We start from the raw sequence: 20,931 nt of genomic DNA on the forward strand, positions 1-20,931 counted from the left end.
GATCTGTTTAGAGAAGCGTTCTCCTGAGCTGTCCTGTGGGATGTTTGCTCCTCACACCGTGTTTCGTGAGCCAGCAGTTCTGCAGAATTCAGCCTCGTGCTGTCTTTGGGAATGCACGACTATGTTAAAATAAGCATCTTTAAAAGAAAACATAAGAGCTTAGATGAATGGGAATTAATGTTTGACCTCTAGTTTCATAAAAGTGTAACCATAAAGGAAAAGATTGTACTAGATTTATTATAGAAAATGCACGCTTTGTGAACAAATCCAGCATGATGATGTGCTTTATTTTTTAAAGCCCAAATCATAACGGATCCTACACTTTCATACATCGCCCAGCTCTAGCATGGAACCAGTTTACATTTTGAAAGTGTAAATGCTTTGGAATAAAGGCCAGAGGTGCCCTGTCAGATCTAAAAACACCTATGAGAGTGTTGAAAAAAAAATCTAAATAATTTCACTGCTAATAGTTATACTATCTTAACTCTATGGACTGCCCTATATTTCAATGTAATACTCAAACACTTGTTTTTGAGTATGGAAGTTACATCAGTACACCTCATATTAACAGGTTTGTGAATTGGATAGACCCTAAACTTGAATGGTTTCTCCCTTTCAAAGTGTGGAATTAAAGAAGTTGGTCCTCAAGACATCATTTACACAAAATTCATCCTTATTTTTGAGTAAAACGAAGCAAAAAGTTATAATTATTTTGACTACAGGTAAGATCAGAGGAACATATCTTGATGGATTCTCAGCCACATAAATTTTGTCCGGATTCTGTTTTGAAACCATTTTTAAAGGCAGCGCGTAGTGGTCATTAATAATATTACATGTTACTTGGACGCTTTTATCCAAAGCGACTTACATACTCAATACTGTGGACAATCCCCACAGGAGCAATTTGGGGTGAAGTGTCTTCCCAGGGACACATGCTGACTGCAGTGGGGTTTGAACCTGTGACCCCTGATCCAAACACCAATCCACTGCACCACACGCCTCCCTTATATATTATTAACATAAACATATAGGAACGTCTCATTTGACCCTATAGGACAACAGCAAGGATAAGTAGACGAGAGCACTTATAGTCACTTTAGGCAAGTTATTATGATAGGTCTATAAACAGACCCCCCCCCCTCCCCTCTGTACTGACTGTGGTGTTGATGACCTGTTTGTCCGCTGTGGCCCTGAGTCATAATACATTTGTTTTGTTACCAAATCTGGACCTGAGGAGATATTTCCTGGCAGCGCTGGTTCCTCGACTGTTTTGTTGGTGGAGGAGTGAGAGGTCGGACGAGGGGGGGGGGGAGAGATAGCGCTAAACTCTGTGTTTACAGAAGGGTCAGCCAGAGTTTCCCCGTCAGTGAAATGTAGCAGGATGACTAGCAGCGTTTGTACTTTCCAGCTCCTGCAGCACAGGGAGAGCGTGTCGTTAGCTTGTGGCTACAAAGCGAAATCACGCTTCGTCTGTTGGAAAATGGTGGAGTGTTTTGTAAGGCCGCACGGTTTAGAAAGTTACTATTTGTGATTATTTTTGACTGATATTGCGATGTGACTCATGATATTGGAGCGACTGGTCAGTTTGTATCATCATCCTCAGCATCATTTAAGTACAAATAGGTTTTTTACGTCTGTAGAATGATATCAATGAACCTTTAACAAATACTGCGCTAACTGCGATTTGAATATTGCACTTGTTCGTATTGCAATGTTAACATTTTCGATTATTTACACTCGCGCTTTGGAAATGTTAGAATGACCAAGTAATGGATCGTGAGCAGAAGTGAACTCGAACACATTGCGTCAAAGAAAAAGCTAGGATGTGGTGATATTTCATTCCTATAAAAAACGTTGGTAAGTTTTGACTTTTGAAAATGCTGTCTTGCTGTCTCACGGTTAAATACATACAAGAGCATTGGACATAGAGCTTGAAATGATCGTACACGAAGAACAGACTAACACAATGTTGATATGTTTTATCCATGAAGGGAAATCTTATGGTTTTTTTTATTATCTTTATTTATACATTTTTGTTTTTGACTCAAAAAAGATATGCGCATATCTGTTATGCAACAAAAGCAATTTGTAAAAAATGATTCCAGTACACATTAGTACCATTTAAAGCACATGTGGATGACATGTGGGATAATATCGTAGGTTGCAGATATCATTGTGACATGACATTTTCACATTTCCCCATGCAATGAAACATTATTAAACTGTAGTTCCTGTTTAGTCTCCAACATGTTTTCCTCTCTACATTGAAAGAGATACAAAAAAAAGAGAGATTGTGATTATATTTTCAGGAACAAAAGCATTTGGCGGGTTTAAGTCCTCGTAACATCCTCATTTCCCAGTGAGGATCTCCATTAGCTGCTGTGGAATAAAGCATGAGTGGAGCAAATATTGATCGGAACAACAGTTTCAACACGCTGTATTAATGTCTGAAAGAATAGGGCTCTTACATTAGGCCTAGAATTTCCTGTTGGAATCAATAGACACACACAAACAAACACACACACACACACACACACTCCGTTTCCAGATGGAGGCCTAAGTGCTAAGATAATAACCGTTTGATTGGGTTAACAGAGGCAGCTCTGTGTAGGCCTGCTGCTCTGCCTCACAGTCGTATCAGCTTTTCTCCTCTCTCACCTCCAGGTTATTGAGCTGGCTCTATTAGTGGAAATCTACTTCATTGTCACACTTGGAGAAGGTAGAATGTACAAAAGAATTGCCTCTCGGGCGCAGCCAGTCTTAGTTTTGAATAGAGAAGATCATGATTAGCCTGAGGCGGCATTCTTTCTTGATCGTGCATCAAGCGAAACATACAGCACCCGTTTGCTGCATTAATGAGGTAATGGCAGCAGTAATTCATCTGTAACTCTATCCGTTAATAACAGGAAGTGCATGATGACATCCTGAACAGAAATAACAAATCCCAAAGGGTTACAAACGGTCGTCTTGTTGTTGTTGTTTGGAGGCTGGTAACATTTGGCCTGGGGGCAGCGTGGACCAGACACGTTTTGTGTGCGAGCCTCGCTAAATTAAGTTAAAAAAAGACAGATATTTTCTTCATCGTATTGCTCTGAAAGGATGTCACAGATTGCCGCAGATTACTGGAGCTGGATACAGAGGATTTAAAGAGTCCTCTTTTTGTTTAAAAGGTGTCAGCAGTTCCGCAGCGTCGTGCTGACAAGACAGAGGATCTCGACATCTCCTCCCTATCAGACGCTTATGTAGGCCAAGAGACCCATTTGCATTTCACTCCAGCCTCGCAAGCATCACTGCATGTTCTGTGAAGGCGATGATAAAAAAGAAAAAACACAACTCTGGGAGAGACTCTTTGAAGCTCTGCCCCAATTTAGGTCATCCCAGAACTGTTAAACAACAGACTTGCCCTGAGAACAAAACCAGCAGCCAAAGCTCATACATTTCGAAAAAAGGCCAAACGACATTTCTTTTTCAGTTACGTTCTCAAGCTCATTTTATGGATGTACTTTGTCAAGTCCAGTGCACGAGTCCTCTCTGTGCTTGTACTGTGTCACCCTTATAATTACATTAAGTGCAAAAGGGCATTTTCTTCAGGAAGCACCTGGAGGCCATTGTTTTGTAATTGCGATACTCCTCGACGGGTTCATACGCAGGTTAGTGAATAAAGCTGATTTACTGTGCAGTGTTTGAAAGCTGCAATTCACTCCTAGCATACATTCTTGTGCATTTTATGAGCAGCAATTTAGATAAGATATGTTAAGATATACTTTATTGATCCCAATTTCACACAAACTAGCTGATGAGTTAGGAAATGTGTGGATGTATAGCTTGAAATATGACAACACACTCTTCTTATCATGCCCTCGTGTGTGTGCAGTCCCCTTTTGCATGTCCCCTTTAAAGTGTGTTTATAAAGCATGCATGAGTTTCCATTTCTGATTCGTTTACCCCACTCTGGCTTTTTGGTGCAGTGTGTGCATGCTACGATGTGCATTCATACATACAACAGTGTCCATGTGGGAGTGTGTATGCCCGTGGAAAATCAGGCACTAGATGGTGTAGTCTCTCTCAACAGATGGCCTTTTCAACACACTTGCCTCTAAGCTAGGACTGTTGCCAGCCCCTAAACACACACACACACACACACACACACACACACACACACACACACACACACACACACACACACACACACAGTGCCACAGAAATACGATCGCAGCCTTCATGCGTGCAAAGTCTTGCCAGACCGGTTGCATAATGCATCAATTTTGAGACAGCAGGCACTCATGGAGGATCGAAATGTCCCTGTGAGGACGAACATGTAGGTGTTTGAGAACGAGTTCTATTATCAGATCTGCCTTAAGCGTTCTGTATATGAAGGCGCATCAACGTCACTAGAACATGACCTTTAGAGCAAGGCAGCAAAACATGACTGTTTTGTACGTAACCTGAAATCCAAACCTTAGAAACCCATCATGAATAATGTGTTTATACTAACACAGGTGGTAATCCAGTTAGGGATCAAGTCCATGAAGGAGTGACGACTGTTTGTTACATGAAGCACCCACAGGTGTCATACTTCACGCCTTGAGTTATTAAATACACAAACTGCAGCGCAGGAGAATCAGGTCATTCCACATTTCGGATAAACGACTACAATTCTCCCCGGGTGTGAACATTTTTATAAAAACGTGAGTGCTATTTTTATAAAATAATTAATTCAGTGTAATTTGCACACTTACAATTAACATTTGTATTGGACGTTTGTATTCAGAATACTTTATTTATCCTGTGGTGGGAATGCATTATTAGATAGATAGATAGATCTTTAATTTTGTCATTGTACAGGTACAACGAAATTACAATAAACTCATTGTAACAGTTGCTGCATTTGAGAACAAAAATACAGCAAAATAAAAATATTTAACAATCATGCCAAGTCAAAATGTGCATATTGTGCGCGTTTAAAAAAAATAGAAAGAACGGTTATGAGATTTTAGTTTAACTGCTAAATGTTTTTTAGTATGGATAGACCATGTCAATAAATACATAATAAAATGTAAAAAAGGGGCACATTTTACCACATAACATATATCAATAGATGTGTATAATACATCATATATAATGGTGTATTCCTATTCATTATGATATTAACGTAAAAAATAAGATAATTGCTATAAATGTACAGTGTGATACGGTACAATACAGCTTTCACTTTAAAACCTCCAGACCAAAGTGCTGTACAGTCAAATGAACATACCAACAATCACACAGCACAGCTCACACACCATAAAACAAGTACAAGTAAAAAACAATAGACAATTAAAACAATCTAAAAGATTTAATATTCCTAGGTGACGTGAGTATTGTACAATTCGCAGAAAGCTCCCTCAGCTCGTGATGTTTATCACTGCGTCCTGGAACAAGTCTGAGCAGGTTCACGTCTCACAGATGGCTGAATACGGGTTTATCCTCAGTGTGTGGAGCCACTCGCTGCCGGTGTTAAAAACACTTCCGCAGCACCATCCTAACCGACACTGGCAGTGATTATTGCCTCTTGATTACGGTGCTGCGCTTGCATGGAGCCATGTGCTCACTGTGATTTTCCCTCTCATTAATCTGCCTCGCTCTGTCTCTCCCCCTTCCTCTCCCCCCGGATCAGGAAGCCTCGTCCCGTCTCCCAGCTCGTCTCTCAGCAGCAGGTAACTCAGCAGTTCGTGTTGCCCTCGCAGCCCAAAAAGGAAAAGAAGGAGAAGGTAGAGAAGGAGAAGAGCGACAGAGAGCCGGCGCTCAAGAAGAACAGTCACAAGAAGATGAGGTAAGCTGATATACCAGGGACGCATGAATAAACAGGAGAAACTGTGGATGGTGTTTACTCTGCCACCTGACGGGAGGTTGTCATATTTCATGAAGGGCTTCAAAAGATAAACCTGATGAGGGTGGGAAACACCAGGTACAAAAATCATATTAGTGTCTCGGAGATGCTCTTTGAAAAAAAGATCAAGGTGCTTTCACTCATGGCTGAATCAAAGAGGAATAAGTCTATAAACAAGTATTTTGATTTGACTCATAAGTAAGTGGCTAAGGAAATGGCTCTAGACTGCGAAAAATATGGCTGCATTCAAGATTTTATCTGAGTGAACATCATTGCACATTATTTTTCATAAAGCTTGGTGCTTGTGTTGGTTACAATAAAGGACAGACTGCCTTCTACTCATCTGTAAGTTGTCTGTCACTAATACAAGACCATAGATTAGAAAATACTGTCACAGCTTGGTTTTTATCTCGCTCTCATGTCCATTTCCCCCCCCCTCACCAGGCCGAGGTTAAAAAACATCGACCGGAGCAGCGCCCAGCACCTGGAGGTGACGGTCGGCGACCTGACGGTCATCATCACGGACTTTAAGGAGAAGGTCAAGCCCACGTCCACCGCGGCCCCCCCGCCCAGCACCGTGGCCGCCGCCGACCCCCACAGCCAGAACGGCTCCAGCTCAGAGACCACAGAGAAGGGGCTTTCCCGCTCCTCCTCACCCAGAGGGGAGGGCAGCTCGGTCAACGGAGAGTCCCACTGAGCCCACCTCCAAACCTCCCCCTCCACACCCATCTCATCTGCAGGCAAGGTGGAGAGCTGCGCATCACCTTCTTTTGGATATATAGGAACTGTGACCAAAACACATCACATTTAGAACGTTTAAATGATTCTTTAGAAAGCAATATGGAAGACCTTTGCTCTGTCTTGGACGTTTTTAGACATTTTCTCCTGGACAATTGTTGTAATGGAGACGGTCCTGCGCGCTGTCTGCTAGAATACTTACTAAGACAGTTTTATTCTGACAAAGAACTCCCTCAGAACTGACCTGAGATGTGTCTGAATAATCTGGACGAGCTTTAAGGACCCTGTGAGGTTTTCCTTCAGATACTCCTGCCCTTTTCTTTTTCGAAATGTGCAGCCCACCCTTACCTTCAGTGGCCGGCAGAGTGACCTGTCCTTCCCCCATGTGGAACGTTGCGCCTCTGTCTGCAATCCTACATGTTATAAACCCTGAATTTCGCACTCGGTGTCCCGACGCTGAACCTTCAACCTCACTGCAAAACCCTCGCTCCTGCTCGCCATTACTCCCAGCCTTTACTCGTGGACTGCCTCTGCTGCGGAGGGACTTTTTTGACGCAGCATTGCCGGGCACCATTTGGTGCTTTTGGGTAATGTTCGGAGTGGGATGTTTAGTTCAGGTAATGCTTGTTATGACTGTATAAGGGCGTCAGGCAGGTTTTGATAAAAGCCCTGTTTTATATGGTGCGGGTAAAGGTGCAGAATATGATTGTAAAGGATAATACCGGTAGTCTACACTGCCCCTTACGTCACATGTGCTAGAAATACTATCAGGGTTTTGTTATTCTACGTTCGCAGCCATTAATTGTGCAGAATATAAACAACAACCGCAGACCTGCATTAAGTGATTTTCTTTTTTGTACAGAATTAGCATTTCTCTAGCTAGTCTCATTGTTTTGATGTCCTCATAGACCAGTGATCATCAACTGGTGGCCCGCCAGACATTCTCATCCGGCCCGCACGGCGGGGGTGACTGTGGCGTTAGCGGAGTGGTTAGTGCGTTCGCCCCCCACTCATTTTTTTTTTACAACGTCTTGTGAGTAATGTGCAGTACCGGAGTCCAACAGAGAGGCAACAGCTGCGGGACAGTAATGCGTAGCCTTCCCTGCCCTGAAGAAGAAGTGATCCTTTGTTAGCGTGGAGAGTCTGCTAAGCTTTATGCGCTCACCTTACCTGAGCGTGCTCCACTACCCCCCCCCCCCCCCCCCCCTGGGCTATATATAAAAATCGCTGGCCCGAGAAAGTGTCTATTGGATAAATGTTGGCAGCAATGGATAGTCTATTGACAAGCTGTTGTTAAACTACCTGGTAAACATGATATCCCAGAAGATTGAAGTTTACTAGCTAACTCGCTACGATAGAGGTGCAGATAAACCCTGAGCTAAAAATGGGCTAAATATTAGTGTTGTAAGTCAAAAAATGTCATTACACTTGAGTGTCGTCAAAACACTATTGATCTTAATTTAATATTTGACATGCAGCCAGTGTGGCTCAGATTGCACTGGTAGAAGTGCTCTCATGTATGGTGATGCAGGGACTGTGATAAATGCAAATCCCGCTGTTTTGATTGCATTAAAAAAACTACAAATGTTCTTTTACTTTTTTTTTGTTGCACATAGAGTTGTGTTTTTAATAGCACGACAGTATTTAATTGTTACACCTGTATCACGATACGGATTGTATCCCCAGATTCTTGTCAAGCTCTCATAGATATTGGGCTAATAATGACCAATCACACTAGAAACGCTAATCCAAGAGGAATACAATGCTAACATATTAGCCATAACAGCTACAATCTGTCTCTCAGGGGTGGGTTTCTTTGCAGAGTCATGCTAATGAAAGAAAATCACTTAATGCAGCTTTGTTGTTAATAACAGTCTTGAAACTTTGTCCATACTTCGTCCAGACAGGATTTAAAAAAAAAAAAAAAAGGTGTTTTGTCAATCACATGACCTCCACAGAATGAGATATATCGACGCAAATACAGGAACAGTTCTTCATACATATTCATGTTTCTCGAAGAAAAAAAAAAGAGTCAGGTTTACCATGGAAATGTTTGTTTTAGAGACGGAAAGAAACCACATGTAGTGTTTAGTTAAGGGACAGTGGCTGTAAAAGACTCCGGTATACTCCTTTTTAAATCTCCGCTGCACCTGCTGAGCGCCACAGTGGACGAGCAGAGGGGGCTCATGCTGTTTGGCCCCCACCGTGGACCCAGTTCGGACAAAGCGTGGTGCTTCTGCAACGAAAAATGGGTCTTTGACTTCTGGACACGCACAATTAATGTGACGGCCTGCGGTGTGACGGACTTAAGAAAACCGCTTCTTCCATTTTGACGTAGCGAAGTGGGGGAGCTTTAGAAATATACTAAACCCCCAGCAGAACTACTATAGATCAACACGATAACTTATGAAACCTGTAGAGATACATTTCTAAAAAAAAATTGTACTACAATGTTTTGATGTGGTTGTATTATCCATCATAGCAGTGTTACTGTCCAGATCTTTACTTTTAACATTTTTAGCACAGATCCTGAGAACTGTCATGGCATGATAATATTACGGTCTCGGTATATTGTGGGACAGGCTTTGTCTCTAGTTTGTTTAGCATCGTTTCCTGTGTGGCAGATCTCAGGGGTTCACCACTAGCTGGGACTAGCTGTGTGGACCTGTGAGAACTGTCCCGACTCACATCTGTCATTCGTTTGTGGCAACATTTTGAAAGACACTTAAAATATATGTTGGTTGTCACCTGTTATTTTATTTTGTGTCATGCTTTGCCATGTTCAATTGTTTTAAAAATGTGTGAACTTGTTTATTACATGTCTGAGTAAGAAAATGTAAACAAAAGATATCATTTAACTTTGTCGTTTCACTTTGCCTACAACTTTAATGAGGCCCTATCATGCTTCTTAGGGTTTTCCCTTTTCCTGTAGAGTGTTATATAAGTTTCTGTGCATGTCAATGGTCGGCAAAGGCTAAAATCCTAAAGTTTCTCTCCCACACACTGCACACGATGAAGAACAATATCCCGGCCAACAAATCAGATTCTACTCTACATTTTTCCTGCACATTTTTAATCCTCCTTAAAAAATCGAATTATGATAATTTTGTAATGTATTTTTCAATGTTATTGGATAATGATGTCATTTATCAATCCCCCAATATTGTGTAGCCTACATATCGCAGTTGCAAAATCAGTCAAACTAATCGCATTTATTAAAAAATTCCAAATCGTATAGCCCTGATTATATAGGCTTACAGTAGTTCTGAGTATATGGTATGGTTTACAAACTAATTAATCAACCACTACAGTCAATTACCTTGATTTCCCCACACTTGATGGAAATGTAGTTTAGGTCTTGTGGATCCACAACAATAAAGACTAGTCACTTAAAGCCCTGAAAGGCTCTTTTCAGAGGTGAAATGAATTGAGAGTTGCTGCAGAGTAGACACAGCTGAGGGGGGAGGGAGAGGGGAGAACCAACTTTCCTTATCGCTCCCACCCTTCCCCCCATTTAGGGTCTCGACCTCCGGCTTCTGTTGCATGAAGAAGCATCAAGTGAAGAAGGTGGAAAAGAGAAACCAGGATGAATTGCATGGCCTTCAAAATAAAAGCCTGACAATTGTGATAACGACAACGACTGCAGAGCTGCACAACCTCATAAGCAATTTAGACTAGTCACTAGCCTATATTACGAAATGTTCAGATAGTTTTACAATATACAAATAAGATTGCACACATATTACGTATTATGTTGTATTTCCGAGCCTCCCAACTTTCAGTAGTGAGTTTGCCAAATGTGATGCATTTGTAGGAGCTAAATATCTGAGCTATGATCTATTATACATTTAAGGGGGAAAAAATGCCCATAATTTAGATTATGGGCATTATTTAGATTATTAAAGGGTCTTACATTTCCAGAACAGATAGATGTGAAACCCATTAAGGTTTCTGGTGAGTGAGATGTAAACATTTTTAAGGTATCAAACCTTAAAACAAAACAAGCAAAAAGATAGACTTACTGTAATGTAGGTTCGATACAAAATAGCTCCAAAAGGCTAAATCCTTAAAGTGTTTACATTGTTGTATGGCTAATAATATGCATGGCCTAGTATTATTATCTAGTGACGTAGCATGCACGTGTGTGTTATATAATGTAGTTAGCATATCTGTCATATTAGACATAACATTAATGTATTTCTGACTCAATATAAAGCTACTGCATCATTTGTTTAAAAGCTTGACAAGTGGGAGAAATGTTGAACAACGCTGCAAAGTGTAACATGAAACAATGTTTCAACGGCTGATGAGAACTTTATTTTTTAAACGTGCACCGGAAGTGTGTTGTCACTGCGTCAAGCTTTGCAGTTATTATTTCATACTAGTTAGTTCTGTGTCATGACTTTAGCTCCAAGTTGCGTTTTAAAACTCCAAAATGCGGCGCTACATTCGTGCACTAATGCTGTGCACAGTGTTTGCCGTGTTTTCGGGTGTGTATGTTTACAGTAAACTGTTTTACTCGGACTTGTCGCTCGGTGGAAACGGTCCGAGAGGTTTCATCCCACCGAGAGTCCCCGGAATCAGGCGAGGAGCCGTGGACAAAACCGGGCCCCAAAGCCCACACTGGTACAATAGGTAGGACTAAATTATGCAGGTTTTTCTTACTTTAATGGGGTACAACTTGGGGAAAAATGCATTTCATACAAGAAGTACGAGTAAAGTTGTAGGTATCTACTCTGTACCACACTTGTTATGTATAGGAATGTGACACTGACAAAACGGCTCCAAACATCATTACAGATTTCTGTGATTACTGTAGTAACGCGAGATTTGAACAGGTGTGCGATCTTCGAGATTAATTAATACATCAGATACATAGTAGAGCATGACCAAACTTGCCTTACAATTTAACATATTTTCACTGTTCAAATGCACTTTGTAGCCTGTGAAACTAGCTTTACTGCCTTATTGCTTTCACACATGACTGTGTGTGTGTCTGCCAGATATGCAGGTTAGAGAGGAGATGTTAAGATAAATAGGGGGAGAAGCTAATAAAGTCAACAATTGTATTAAGCTTTCTAATCCCTTACAAAGTTCACTGTTAGCAAGTTTGAGTCCAGTGAGTCATAGCAAAATCCATGGGATAAAGCCTACTACTGTTTAATAATCATTTAATAGATTCTGCATTAGTGGTTTGGTCTGTGAAAACACCAGACAATATATCACAAATAAGTGATATCTTCAAATTGCTTGTTTAGTCTGACCAAAAGTCCCAAAACATAGAGTTTACTATGACAAATACAAACATAAGAGCACATTTGAGAAGCTGGAATCAGAGTAATTGCTATTTTGGTGAAAACAAAGGGCCATCATTTTATCACATACTCTATATCCACTGCTAAATGTGGGGGTGGCATACTCTAGAGAATTTGCTAAAATGGCATAATGACGTTAAACCATTCTCTGGTGGCTTGACATTGATAGAGTAGAAAAGTAGAGCTCGAGTATGTCAATATTTTGTTTTTTTAGCACTCAATTTATTTGGACCTCAAAGTCAAGGGTCAAATAACTGATCCTAAATCCTACGCCACCTTGCTACCAGAGTACTAGTATTTATATTGTATACATCTGTATTTGATCTCTTTTATTTGTTAGTGTAATAGGCATTATTAAATGTTTGTTTTGTGTGTACCTCCCCAGAGCTATAATCTGGAATATTGCATCGTGTCTTTTTGAGATTCACGTGTTTTTATACATGGTCTTGTTCAACAAAGATATATAATAATACTTGCAATATTTGTAAACCTACTATTATCCCCAGGTCTCTAGAATTCACTTTTTATACCATCTGTTATCCTCTCCATCCTCTCTCTCAGGTACATCATGCGTCAGCGGGGTCAGGTGGAGGCAGGGGGGGGCAGCGTCCAGTCTGAAGCCCCCATGCACCTGGCTGTGGTGGCCTGTGGGGAGAGGCTGGAGGAGACCCTCACCATGATCAAGTCCGCTGTGCTCTTCAGCATCAAACACCTCCAGCTGCACATCTTCGCTGAGGATCAGCTGCACACCAGTTTCATGGAAGCTGTGAGTTCAAACGTAAAGCTTTATTATTATTATAAAACAAAATGAATAGTGCAAGAAGAAACAGAGTAGGAATGAAATAGTGCAAGAGAGAGAATGTTGCAAGAAAAATAGCATAAGATGACTTAGGAAAATGTCAAATGAAATGCTTTACAGTGAAATTAAATACTGCTTATCGTACTAATAGATCAATATGTGAGATGCAAACAGATAGTGTGCAAATGTTAAGAGTTTGTACTAACCCTAAATGTCGTTTGTCTTCCAGCTGCAGTCGTGGCCAGGTTTCATTCGCTCCAGGTTCAACTACACAGTGTACTCCATCAGCTTCCCCAGTGAGAACGCAGCCGAGTGGAAGAAGCTCTTCAAACCCTGCGCTTCCCAGAGGCTCTTCTTACCTGTGAGTTTCTGATAGAAAGCATGAAAACCACAGTGGAAATCTGACGTCATTATGACATTCCCAATATGTTCTTATAACAACACATTAAAGGTCTGAAAAACTTGGAGCACTATGGATAGAAAAATGTGTTTTAAATCCTCAAATAAAATTGAGATTGACAGCTATACTCGCCTGTGCTATAGCTCCTATAACAGAGACATTTTTCTCAGCTATAGTCCTACACATTCTTAGATATAATAAAACTGAATAAAAACTATTAATCAACAAACCAAAACACATATAAATTGTCACAATTCAATATACTCTGGCCAATAAGCACCACTGCAGACTGTATTCACATAATTAGTCTCCTCAGTGACATGCCTCTGTGTGTCTGTTCCAATATGTGCAGCTGATCCTAAAGGACATAGACTCCGTGGTGTACGTGGACTCGGACATCCTCTTCCTGCAGCCCGTGGACCGCCTTTGGGCCTTCCTGACCCGCTTTAACTCCTCCCAGCTGGCTGCCATGGCCCCTGAGCACGAGGAGCCCCGCATCGCCTGGTACAACCGCTTCGCCCGCCACCCCTACTACGGCAAGACGGGCATCAACTCAGGGGTCATGCTCATGAACATGACCAGGATGAGGAGCATGTTCTTCAAGGTGGGGCTCAAGACACATTTTCAAGAAGAGATTTGTTCTTGTGCTTCTTTGTTTGGCCACTAGATGTCCTTCTCCTGCTGTGAAACCATTTAATGTGAGGCCTTCACTTACCATGGCATTATGATCACACAGTAAAGACCTATTTGAATTGATGTGCAGCGAGGCGGCTGGAACTGCAGCAAAAACAACTCAATTTATAATGAACGGCAGCACTGATCAATGTTGACTATTATTGTCCAAGTCTGTTCATAGTTTCTTTTCCACAGTCCTTCAACAATGCCAGAGCAGCACATACCATGTTCCTGTTAGTGTTGACTTCCTCTCTGCCTTCTTCTGTTGATTGCTCTGTCTTTTAACCTCTTTCCCACTCTACCTTGATCCTCCTTAGCAGCGGTGTGTTATCGAGTATTCATAACCTCTGAAACGTCCCAATTGACCAGAATCAAGTATTCAACTAAGCTGTGTAATAAATTGTGCTTACAGAATGACATGACGTCTGTGGGGCTGCGCTGGGAGGAGCTGCTGATGCCTCTACTTCAGAAATACAAACTCAACATTACCTGGGGGGACCAGGACCTTCTCAATATCATTTTCCACCACAACCCTGGTAAGGCTGCACTCCAAGCATGTGTATTATTATTATCAGGGCTGCACATAACTGGTGCGCAGGCGCACCCACCACCAAGAAAGGAGCACCGGATCATTTGAAAAAAGCTAAATATTTAAAAATGAAAAACAAAAAATACTTCTTGGGGAATATAAATATATATCATATTCTATTTTGTATTATATGAATGAAATGAATCTGTATTCCTTGTAAAAAAACAAACATGTTCTTAGCAGTTTGTTTATAACTGTTTATTTGTTTATTTGTGTGTATTTTTGTATAGATGTTACAACTATACATAGCTTTGGCAATACTGTATGTAAATATGGTCATGCTAATAAAGCTTTTGAAGAGAGAGAGAGAGAGAGAGAGGAGAGAGAGAGGAGAGAGGAGAGAGAGAGGAGAGAGAGAGAGAGAGGAGAGAGAGAGAGGAGAGAGAGAGAGTATCAGAGAGGAGAGAGAGAGAGAGAGAGAGAGAGAGAGAGAGAGAGAGAGAGAGAGAGAGAGAGAGAGAGGTGGGCTGTACAAGGTGTCATAAACCACAGGACGTAGAGAGCCATCTGTCACACACACACTATACGTATGGTGGTAGCATGTACAGGCAAGGAGGGACATTAATCATCGGGTTGGACGAGCTCCCAGAAGCAGTCTACGACAAGGCACGGGCGAACAGTTCATGGGAGTGCTCACTAGCGCACCTAACCCCCCACCCCCGTTCATAAAGTCAAGTACCCCTCAAAAGGTCCGGTTTATTTCATTTTAGGGATGCGCACCAAGCAACATCTCCAGGTGCTCCTTTGCGAACCAGGGCAACAAAGTTATGTGCACCCCTGATTATTATACACAACTGTACATGTTCATACATCATCATATTTAGCCATAAAGACAAATTGAAGAGGAATTATTTGATGTTGAATGTCCCCTTTAAGTCAGTAGTGCCCTCAGTAATGTATAGTAAACTGGGACTGGCACTGATTTGTTGGCTAAAGTGTTTGTGTGTGTGTGTGTGTGTGTGTTCGCAGAGTGTTTGCTGGAGTTTCCCTGCATGTGGAATTACCGCCCAGATCACTGCATCTATGGCAGTAACTGTGCGTCAGCTGAGGAGGATGGTATCAACATACTGCACGGAAACAGAGGGGTGTACCACGACCACAAGCAACCTGCCTTCAGGGCCGTTTACGAAGCCATACGAAAGGTGGGCATGAACGAGAAAAAATACTTTAAAACAGCTGATCGAGGTTTATCAGCTTGAATGGTATTTATGTTTGCCCTCAGATTACTTGGTTTTCCATTCATCTTATAATAATGTTTTTTCATCGTGACTGGGGTTAAAACAGCTAGCTACGTTTTGTTTCTGGTTACCTCCCTACTAGCTTGCGTTGCTTCCCAAAGCTGTCTTCTGATTGGTTGTGCATTAAAAGGTTGTCAGCAAGGTTAAAGTTTAAATAATTGAAACCGGAGCGCAGCACGCTTCAATATTTTTGAACGTTGGGCGGCACCGCTCTCTCCATAGAAATCTTTTTTTCAGTGGTGGAAACACCAGGGACACGTGCCAGAAGTTGAGTTTTCATTCAGTTATGGCTGGTGTGTAACTGCATGACCAAATTCATCAGAGTACAAAGTCCAAGTTGCTCCAAAGTTACCGTGGTGTATTTTAGTGCAGCATTTGATGAAAGGAGCTGTTTTCTGACCTCAGTGACCCCTGCTCCGCTCCACTGCCCCGTTCCTTCACCCTGCTAGATGAGATTTTGGATTGGTGCTGACCCGAGACACCATAAGCGTTAGTGACTTTGGACTGTCTGTGCTGGAAAGCTAATTTCCCCCAGGGGGATGTTTATGGGTTGTTTACCAGCAGTGTAATGATATTGACGACACCGGTGGCATTTACTTAATGATGCCATCAACGGTGGAAGTGTCATTGCTTTCCTATTAACAAAGCATTGACTGTACATCACAGAGATGGCTGATCCATACCTTATCCATGGCCTGCAGTTAAACCTGTGGCTTTATAGGAGAGGATCAATTAGAGCAGGACACACACATGTACCTGTGCTGCACTAAAACACTGGTTCTCTCATCTGTATTGACACTTTCATAGATATGTGATTAAGTCTGTTTTTGCCAGGAGTCTGGATTGATCTTCTGTGTGTTTCAGTTCACTGGACAGATCATTTCATCCACTTCTTGTTCATCTGCAGCAGATCCTCAGGCTATCTGTGAAGTGTTGGGAGGGAATAACAACAAACAGGGCAGTGCTACATTGGCAGCTAAAAAAAGCATGAGAGCAAAATAACGTGTGATAGTGACAGCAAGTCATTCATGAATTTATTTTCCGTTCCTTTTCATGTTTGTTAAAGTTGACATCTCATCTGAGTTAAGACGCTACAAGCTAGCTTTCTGTTCACCAAAATCACAAAACCATGAATATTAGTAAAACACGTGGGTTTGCTATCCTGGCTCCAAAATGGTGGAATGAGCTCCCCATTGACATCAGGACAGTAGATAGCTTACACATCTTCCGGGGGAGACTGACAACTCATCTCTTTCGACTCCACTTCGAGCGATAGAATTACTAACAGAGCACTTATATACTAATAAAGGACTGGCTTATCTAAAGCCAGTTGAGTAGCACTTGAAATGTTTTGGCTCTATGAAACCTGCTGTACTTATATGATTCTGTTTTCTTCAAGTTTGTATCTTGTTGGTCGAACGCACTTATTGTAAGTCGCTTTGGATAAAAGCGTCAGCTAAATGCTATGTAATGTGTCCGACGCATCACTTCAAATCAAATATCGAAAAATGAAAGATATAGTCATGCCCCCGCAATACAAAACTGATGAATGTCATAGATGTTGTGTAAACTGATGAATTTTGTTTGTCCATTTGTCCAAAATCTGAACACATTCTTGTTACAATAATGTAAATTGAAGAAAAAAACGCAAATAGAAAAACGTAAAAGGCCGGGACAAGCCGACTTATGGCATTTTTCCTTAAAATATGTTTAATTATTAAGTTTTTTTCAGAAAAGTTGTTTATGTTTAGCACTTTCCCCCTATAAGGTCATTATTCCACCTCTAAGTTGAGTTGTTTATATATTAGCTGAGACAAGTCCTAAATCAGTGTCCATTCTCTTGTTTCTTCAAACAAAGAGATGGGGATATAAGCAGCTCCTCCCTGTCTGTCTGCCTGTCTGTCTCACACAGACCTCAGCGGGCCATCCCTCATAAACCCTCCTCCCCTCCCTCGATGGAAAAAAGCTGAGCCCAGGAAACCGCAGTTAAATTTTACAGCCGATGGTGCGTTTAGAGTCTGAGGCTGCACACCGACAGCGCCCCATCAGCCGCACAAAATCAATACAGCAACTGTAAATGCAACTTTATGACCAGCCCATGTGTGTGTGTGTGTGTGTGAAAGTATCTGCTCATAAAAACACAATTTTCTTTGTGACCCAATATCAGAGAGCTATCCACAAGCAAATGAGCCGGCATAAAGAATGGTAATTCCCCTTTGATTTCCTCGGAGCGCTGTAAAGGCTCCTTCATTATCGAGAAGACGGGAACCCTCTCCTGTAATCCCCGGGTATCACTGGACGCTAAGCCTATAACATAAAAAGTGACTCCAACAGTCGGACGCTTTATGTTCCCCCCGGTCTGAGCGATCAGTTGAATCTAGGGCTGAACGATTAATCGATTTGTTTTAAATCGCTATTTTAAATGATGCAATTATCAAATCGCAAAGCCTGCGACTTTTTGTTTTGTTCTTATTGTGTGTCAGTCATCCACACCAATCAGAAGTGCTGTGCTCCATATGTACCAGTCATTGTTAACCAATCAGAAGTGGCCCATGATAGAAGGTGATCGACAGATTGACCTGCCAAGTATTTTTGAAATACTTTTCCAAATGGCTTCCAATGGAGCTTTCCTAGATGGTTTGGTGAAACTATCTGAGTCAGGTTAGTAATGCTCCATCACATGTTTCTATGACAGGGTGAATCTTAAACTGAAGCTTGACTTTAAAGCAACCCAACGGAAGTTTCATGTAAGTTTAGTTCTTTCACTCGTAGCTCGGGCTGCCAGGGTGCTAGAGACGGGGGCACGTTGATACGACCTTCCTAGCCGGAGTTATATATTTGTCGCTTAAAAACAAATATCACAAATCGAATCGCAATATCTGTCAGAAAAATCGCAATTAGATTATTTCCCCAAATCGTGCAGCCCTAGTTTAATCTGGAATCTACTATGAGATCAGCATGGCTTGCAGATTTGTAATCTATCCACGGAAAGCACAAATGCTGCCGAAAGCAGAGAACAAGAGAAGTTTGAGAGAAGTCCTCAGGGGAGAAAGGATGAGGAATCTTAATTGGAAAAGTCTCCATACCATTTTAGTCTAGACTAATAAACAGTGCTTTGGTAAATTATGCTTGGATCAATGTAAAAACTACACATCACACCAAATCTAAACCACAAATCACTTTCTCGTTGCAGTACCCTTTCGGCGCCGACCCAGTGACTTCTTTGTTGGATCCGTTGGAAGAGCAGCTGTTGACGACGACACACACTTACTGCGGTAAATCCCACCCGCTCCTCACCAAGAGACTGGCACACAGCCTGGCCAACATCAACAGGAAGTCCTCCGCTGGACGGTGACAGCTCAATCACAAGGGTGGGATAAAAGAAGAAACGTAGCCTATGGACGTACAAACTTGTCCTTGAGCAAGAAACCGGACGCTCAACCCTGCTTTGTATCGTTTTTGGACTGATGTGCGAACAATGCAACAACCACTACAGCTCTGTACCTGGCTAAATGTTCAATAAGGGCCCGTGTCCACACCTTTTTCTGAGCACTCCCAACTTTTTAGTATTTCTTATGGCAAAGATCTCTCCACAAGTATCTTCGCTGTTATAAGACGGACAATAACTGCTACTATCTATTTGAGCACCAACCAGTAGATTCCTGCTCTCACACTTTGTCTGAATGAGCTTCACCGCTCAGTCTGATGGACATTTAAAGAGGGAAGAGGACAATAAAAGTCTCATCGACAGCAACATGCAGGGTCCACCTGGCCGATCTGCTCCAGCAACTGGCATTTTGCTACTTGTTGTGATAGTTTCCATCCGACAGAGACATCCGACATCAAGCTTTTCCTCCAAATTCTACGGTGACGTTCCGGCATAGTGTGAAAAGTTGAAAACCATAACAATGAACCTGAGTTGTTCAAAGATACATGGACTTCATCGTGGACACCTAATGAGTGGAGCTTATTTTGTGATCAGCTGCTCCATGTTGGGATTGTCTCAAAGTGAGACTTATACTACTCGCCTCGTTGTAAATTGCTCTGGATTAGAGCGTGATGTAAAGTCTACTTTAATATTGCAAAGTCCACATATTTACTACTGATAGACACGTGGATTTTTTTCCTCCAGGTGTTTTTATTGCATTTCTTTGGACTTTTTTTAAAAACCAGTAAGCATGTAGTCTCTTCTCTGTAACTCTTCTCAGTGCCTTTAGTATAATCTTGTAAAAAGATCTGAAGAGAAGCTCTTGACTTTCCATATTGGAGAATTTATTGAACCCTGTAAAATACTCTTAATAAAAAAGAGACAAACGAATAATGTCAGAACTGGAAAAGGCTTTCAGCGTTTTAAAAGCTGTATGCACTGGAACACTTTTTCAACCTTCACAAACCACTCCAGTGTCAACAAGGTGGAAGAGAAGTCGTTCCAGAGGACATGCATGGATTAATAATAAGAACTATTTCTGAGTTTGTAATGGGATTTATAGAAATGGAATAGGTCAGTATATACTACAGAATATGGATCCTCTATCAGAGTAAATGTACAATCTGTTACTCAGGTTATTTTGACCTGATAAGTTAAATGTGGTGATTTAACAGTCAAAGGTCATCAGTATCCACTTTAGGGATGTGAGGTCATGTGACTACACATTTTATATTGTCATTTGTGTTACTTCGAACACCCATGTTTCTTTCTTTTATTTAACAAAAGGATATGTTACAGTATGTCAATTAAGACACGATTAAATGCTAATCTCATACTAGTTAGTTTATGATATACCGTACAGCCAGCAGACAGAAAATGCATACAAAGTGAAATAAGCTACACGTTCCTCTCCTCATGCCAAAGCATTTATTTTATTACTAGAATTATGGGTTTTGCACTGTTGAATGTATTAAGAACACAAAGGGTTGAAATCAAATGTTATTATCAGTGATTATGGTTGTAATGTGAACATATTATTTGTTATATATGTGTTTTGTTTATGTTTTTTACATTAAAGACTATTTTAATTTGATTTGAACAGCACTTTGTTTTCTAACCACCAGAGGGCAGCATTATATTTGTGTATATCCCCTAATGCTGAGGGATAACATATATTCTTGAGGTACGTTAAGAATAACCATATTTGTTGTGAATGAATAATTTGTGATAAATAAGCTGGGATAAATGGGAAAGTAACTTAGAAAACAAAAAATAAGCTAATTTAATTCAAGGTGTTTTCAAGACGTAGTTGCACACCGACTTAATCTCATCAGGGTTTGGGAGGGTTACTTTAAAATGTATTTCTGTAACAACTTC

At 41.2% G+C, this 20,931-nt stretch overlaps 2 protein-coding genes across 3 annotated transcripts; both read left to right on the forward strand.

The window, feature by feature from the left end:
* Positions 1–4,283: 4,283 nt before the first annotated feature.
* yaf2 (YY1 associated factor 2) lies at positions 4,284–9,468 on the forward strand. The gene is made up of 4 exons (XM_034234300.1): positions 4,284–4,304; positions 4,612–4,688; positions 5,660–5,815; positions 6,317–9,468. Exons 1-4 carry the CDS (start codon positions 4,284–4,286, stop codon positions 6,567–6,569), a joined length of 507 nt encoding a protein of 168 aa, XP_034090191.1. The 3' UTR covers positions 6,570–9,468.
* A 1,481-nt stretch (positions 9,469–10,949) lies between these two features.
* gxylt1b (glucoside xylosyltransferase 1b) lies at positions 10,950–20,647 on the forward strand. Of its 2 annotated transcripts, none has more exons than XM_034234253.1 (7): positions 10,950–11,245; positions 12,487–12,703; positions 12,954–13,085; positions 13,477–13,728; positions 14,212–14,335; positions 15,358–15,530; positions 18,820–20,647. In XM_034234253.1, the coding sequence occupies exons 1-7, from the start codon at positions 11,046–11,048 to the stop codon at positions 18,979–18,981; spliced, it is 1,260 nt and encodes a 419-aa protein (XP_034090144.1). In that variant the 5' UTR covers positions 10,950–11,045; the 3' UTR covers positions 18,982–20,647. The 2 variants fall into 2 exon arrangements, with proteins under 2 accessions (XP_034090144.1, XP_034090145.1); XM_034234254.1 differs by having other exon boundaries at positions 12,487–12,691.
* The last annotated feature ends 284 nt before the right edge of the window (positions 20,648–20,931 follow it).

Source organism: Gymnodraco acuticeps, unplaced genomic scaffold (assembly GCF_902827175.1).
Source record: "Gymnodraco acuticeps unplaced genomic scaffold, fGymAcu1.1, whole genome shotgun sequence".
Lineage (NCBI taxonomy): Eukaryota > Metazoa > Chordata > Actinopteri > Perciformes > Bathydraconidae > Gymnodraco > Gymnodraco acuticeps.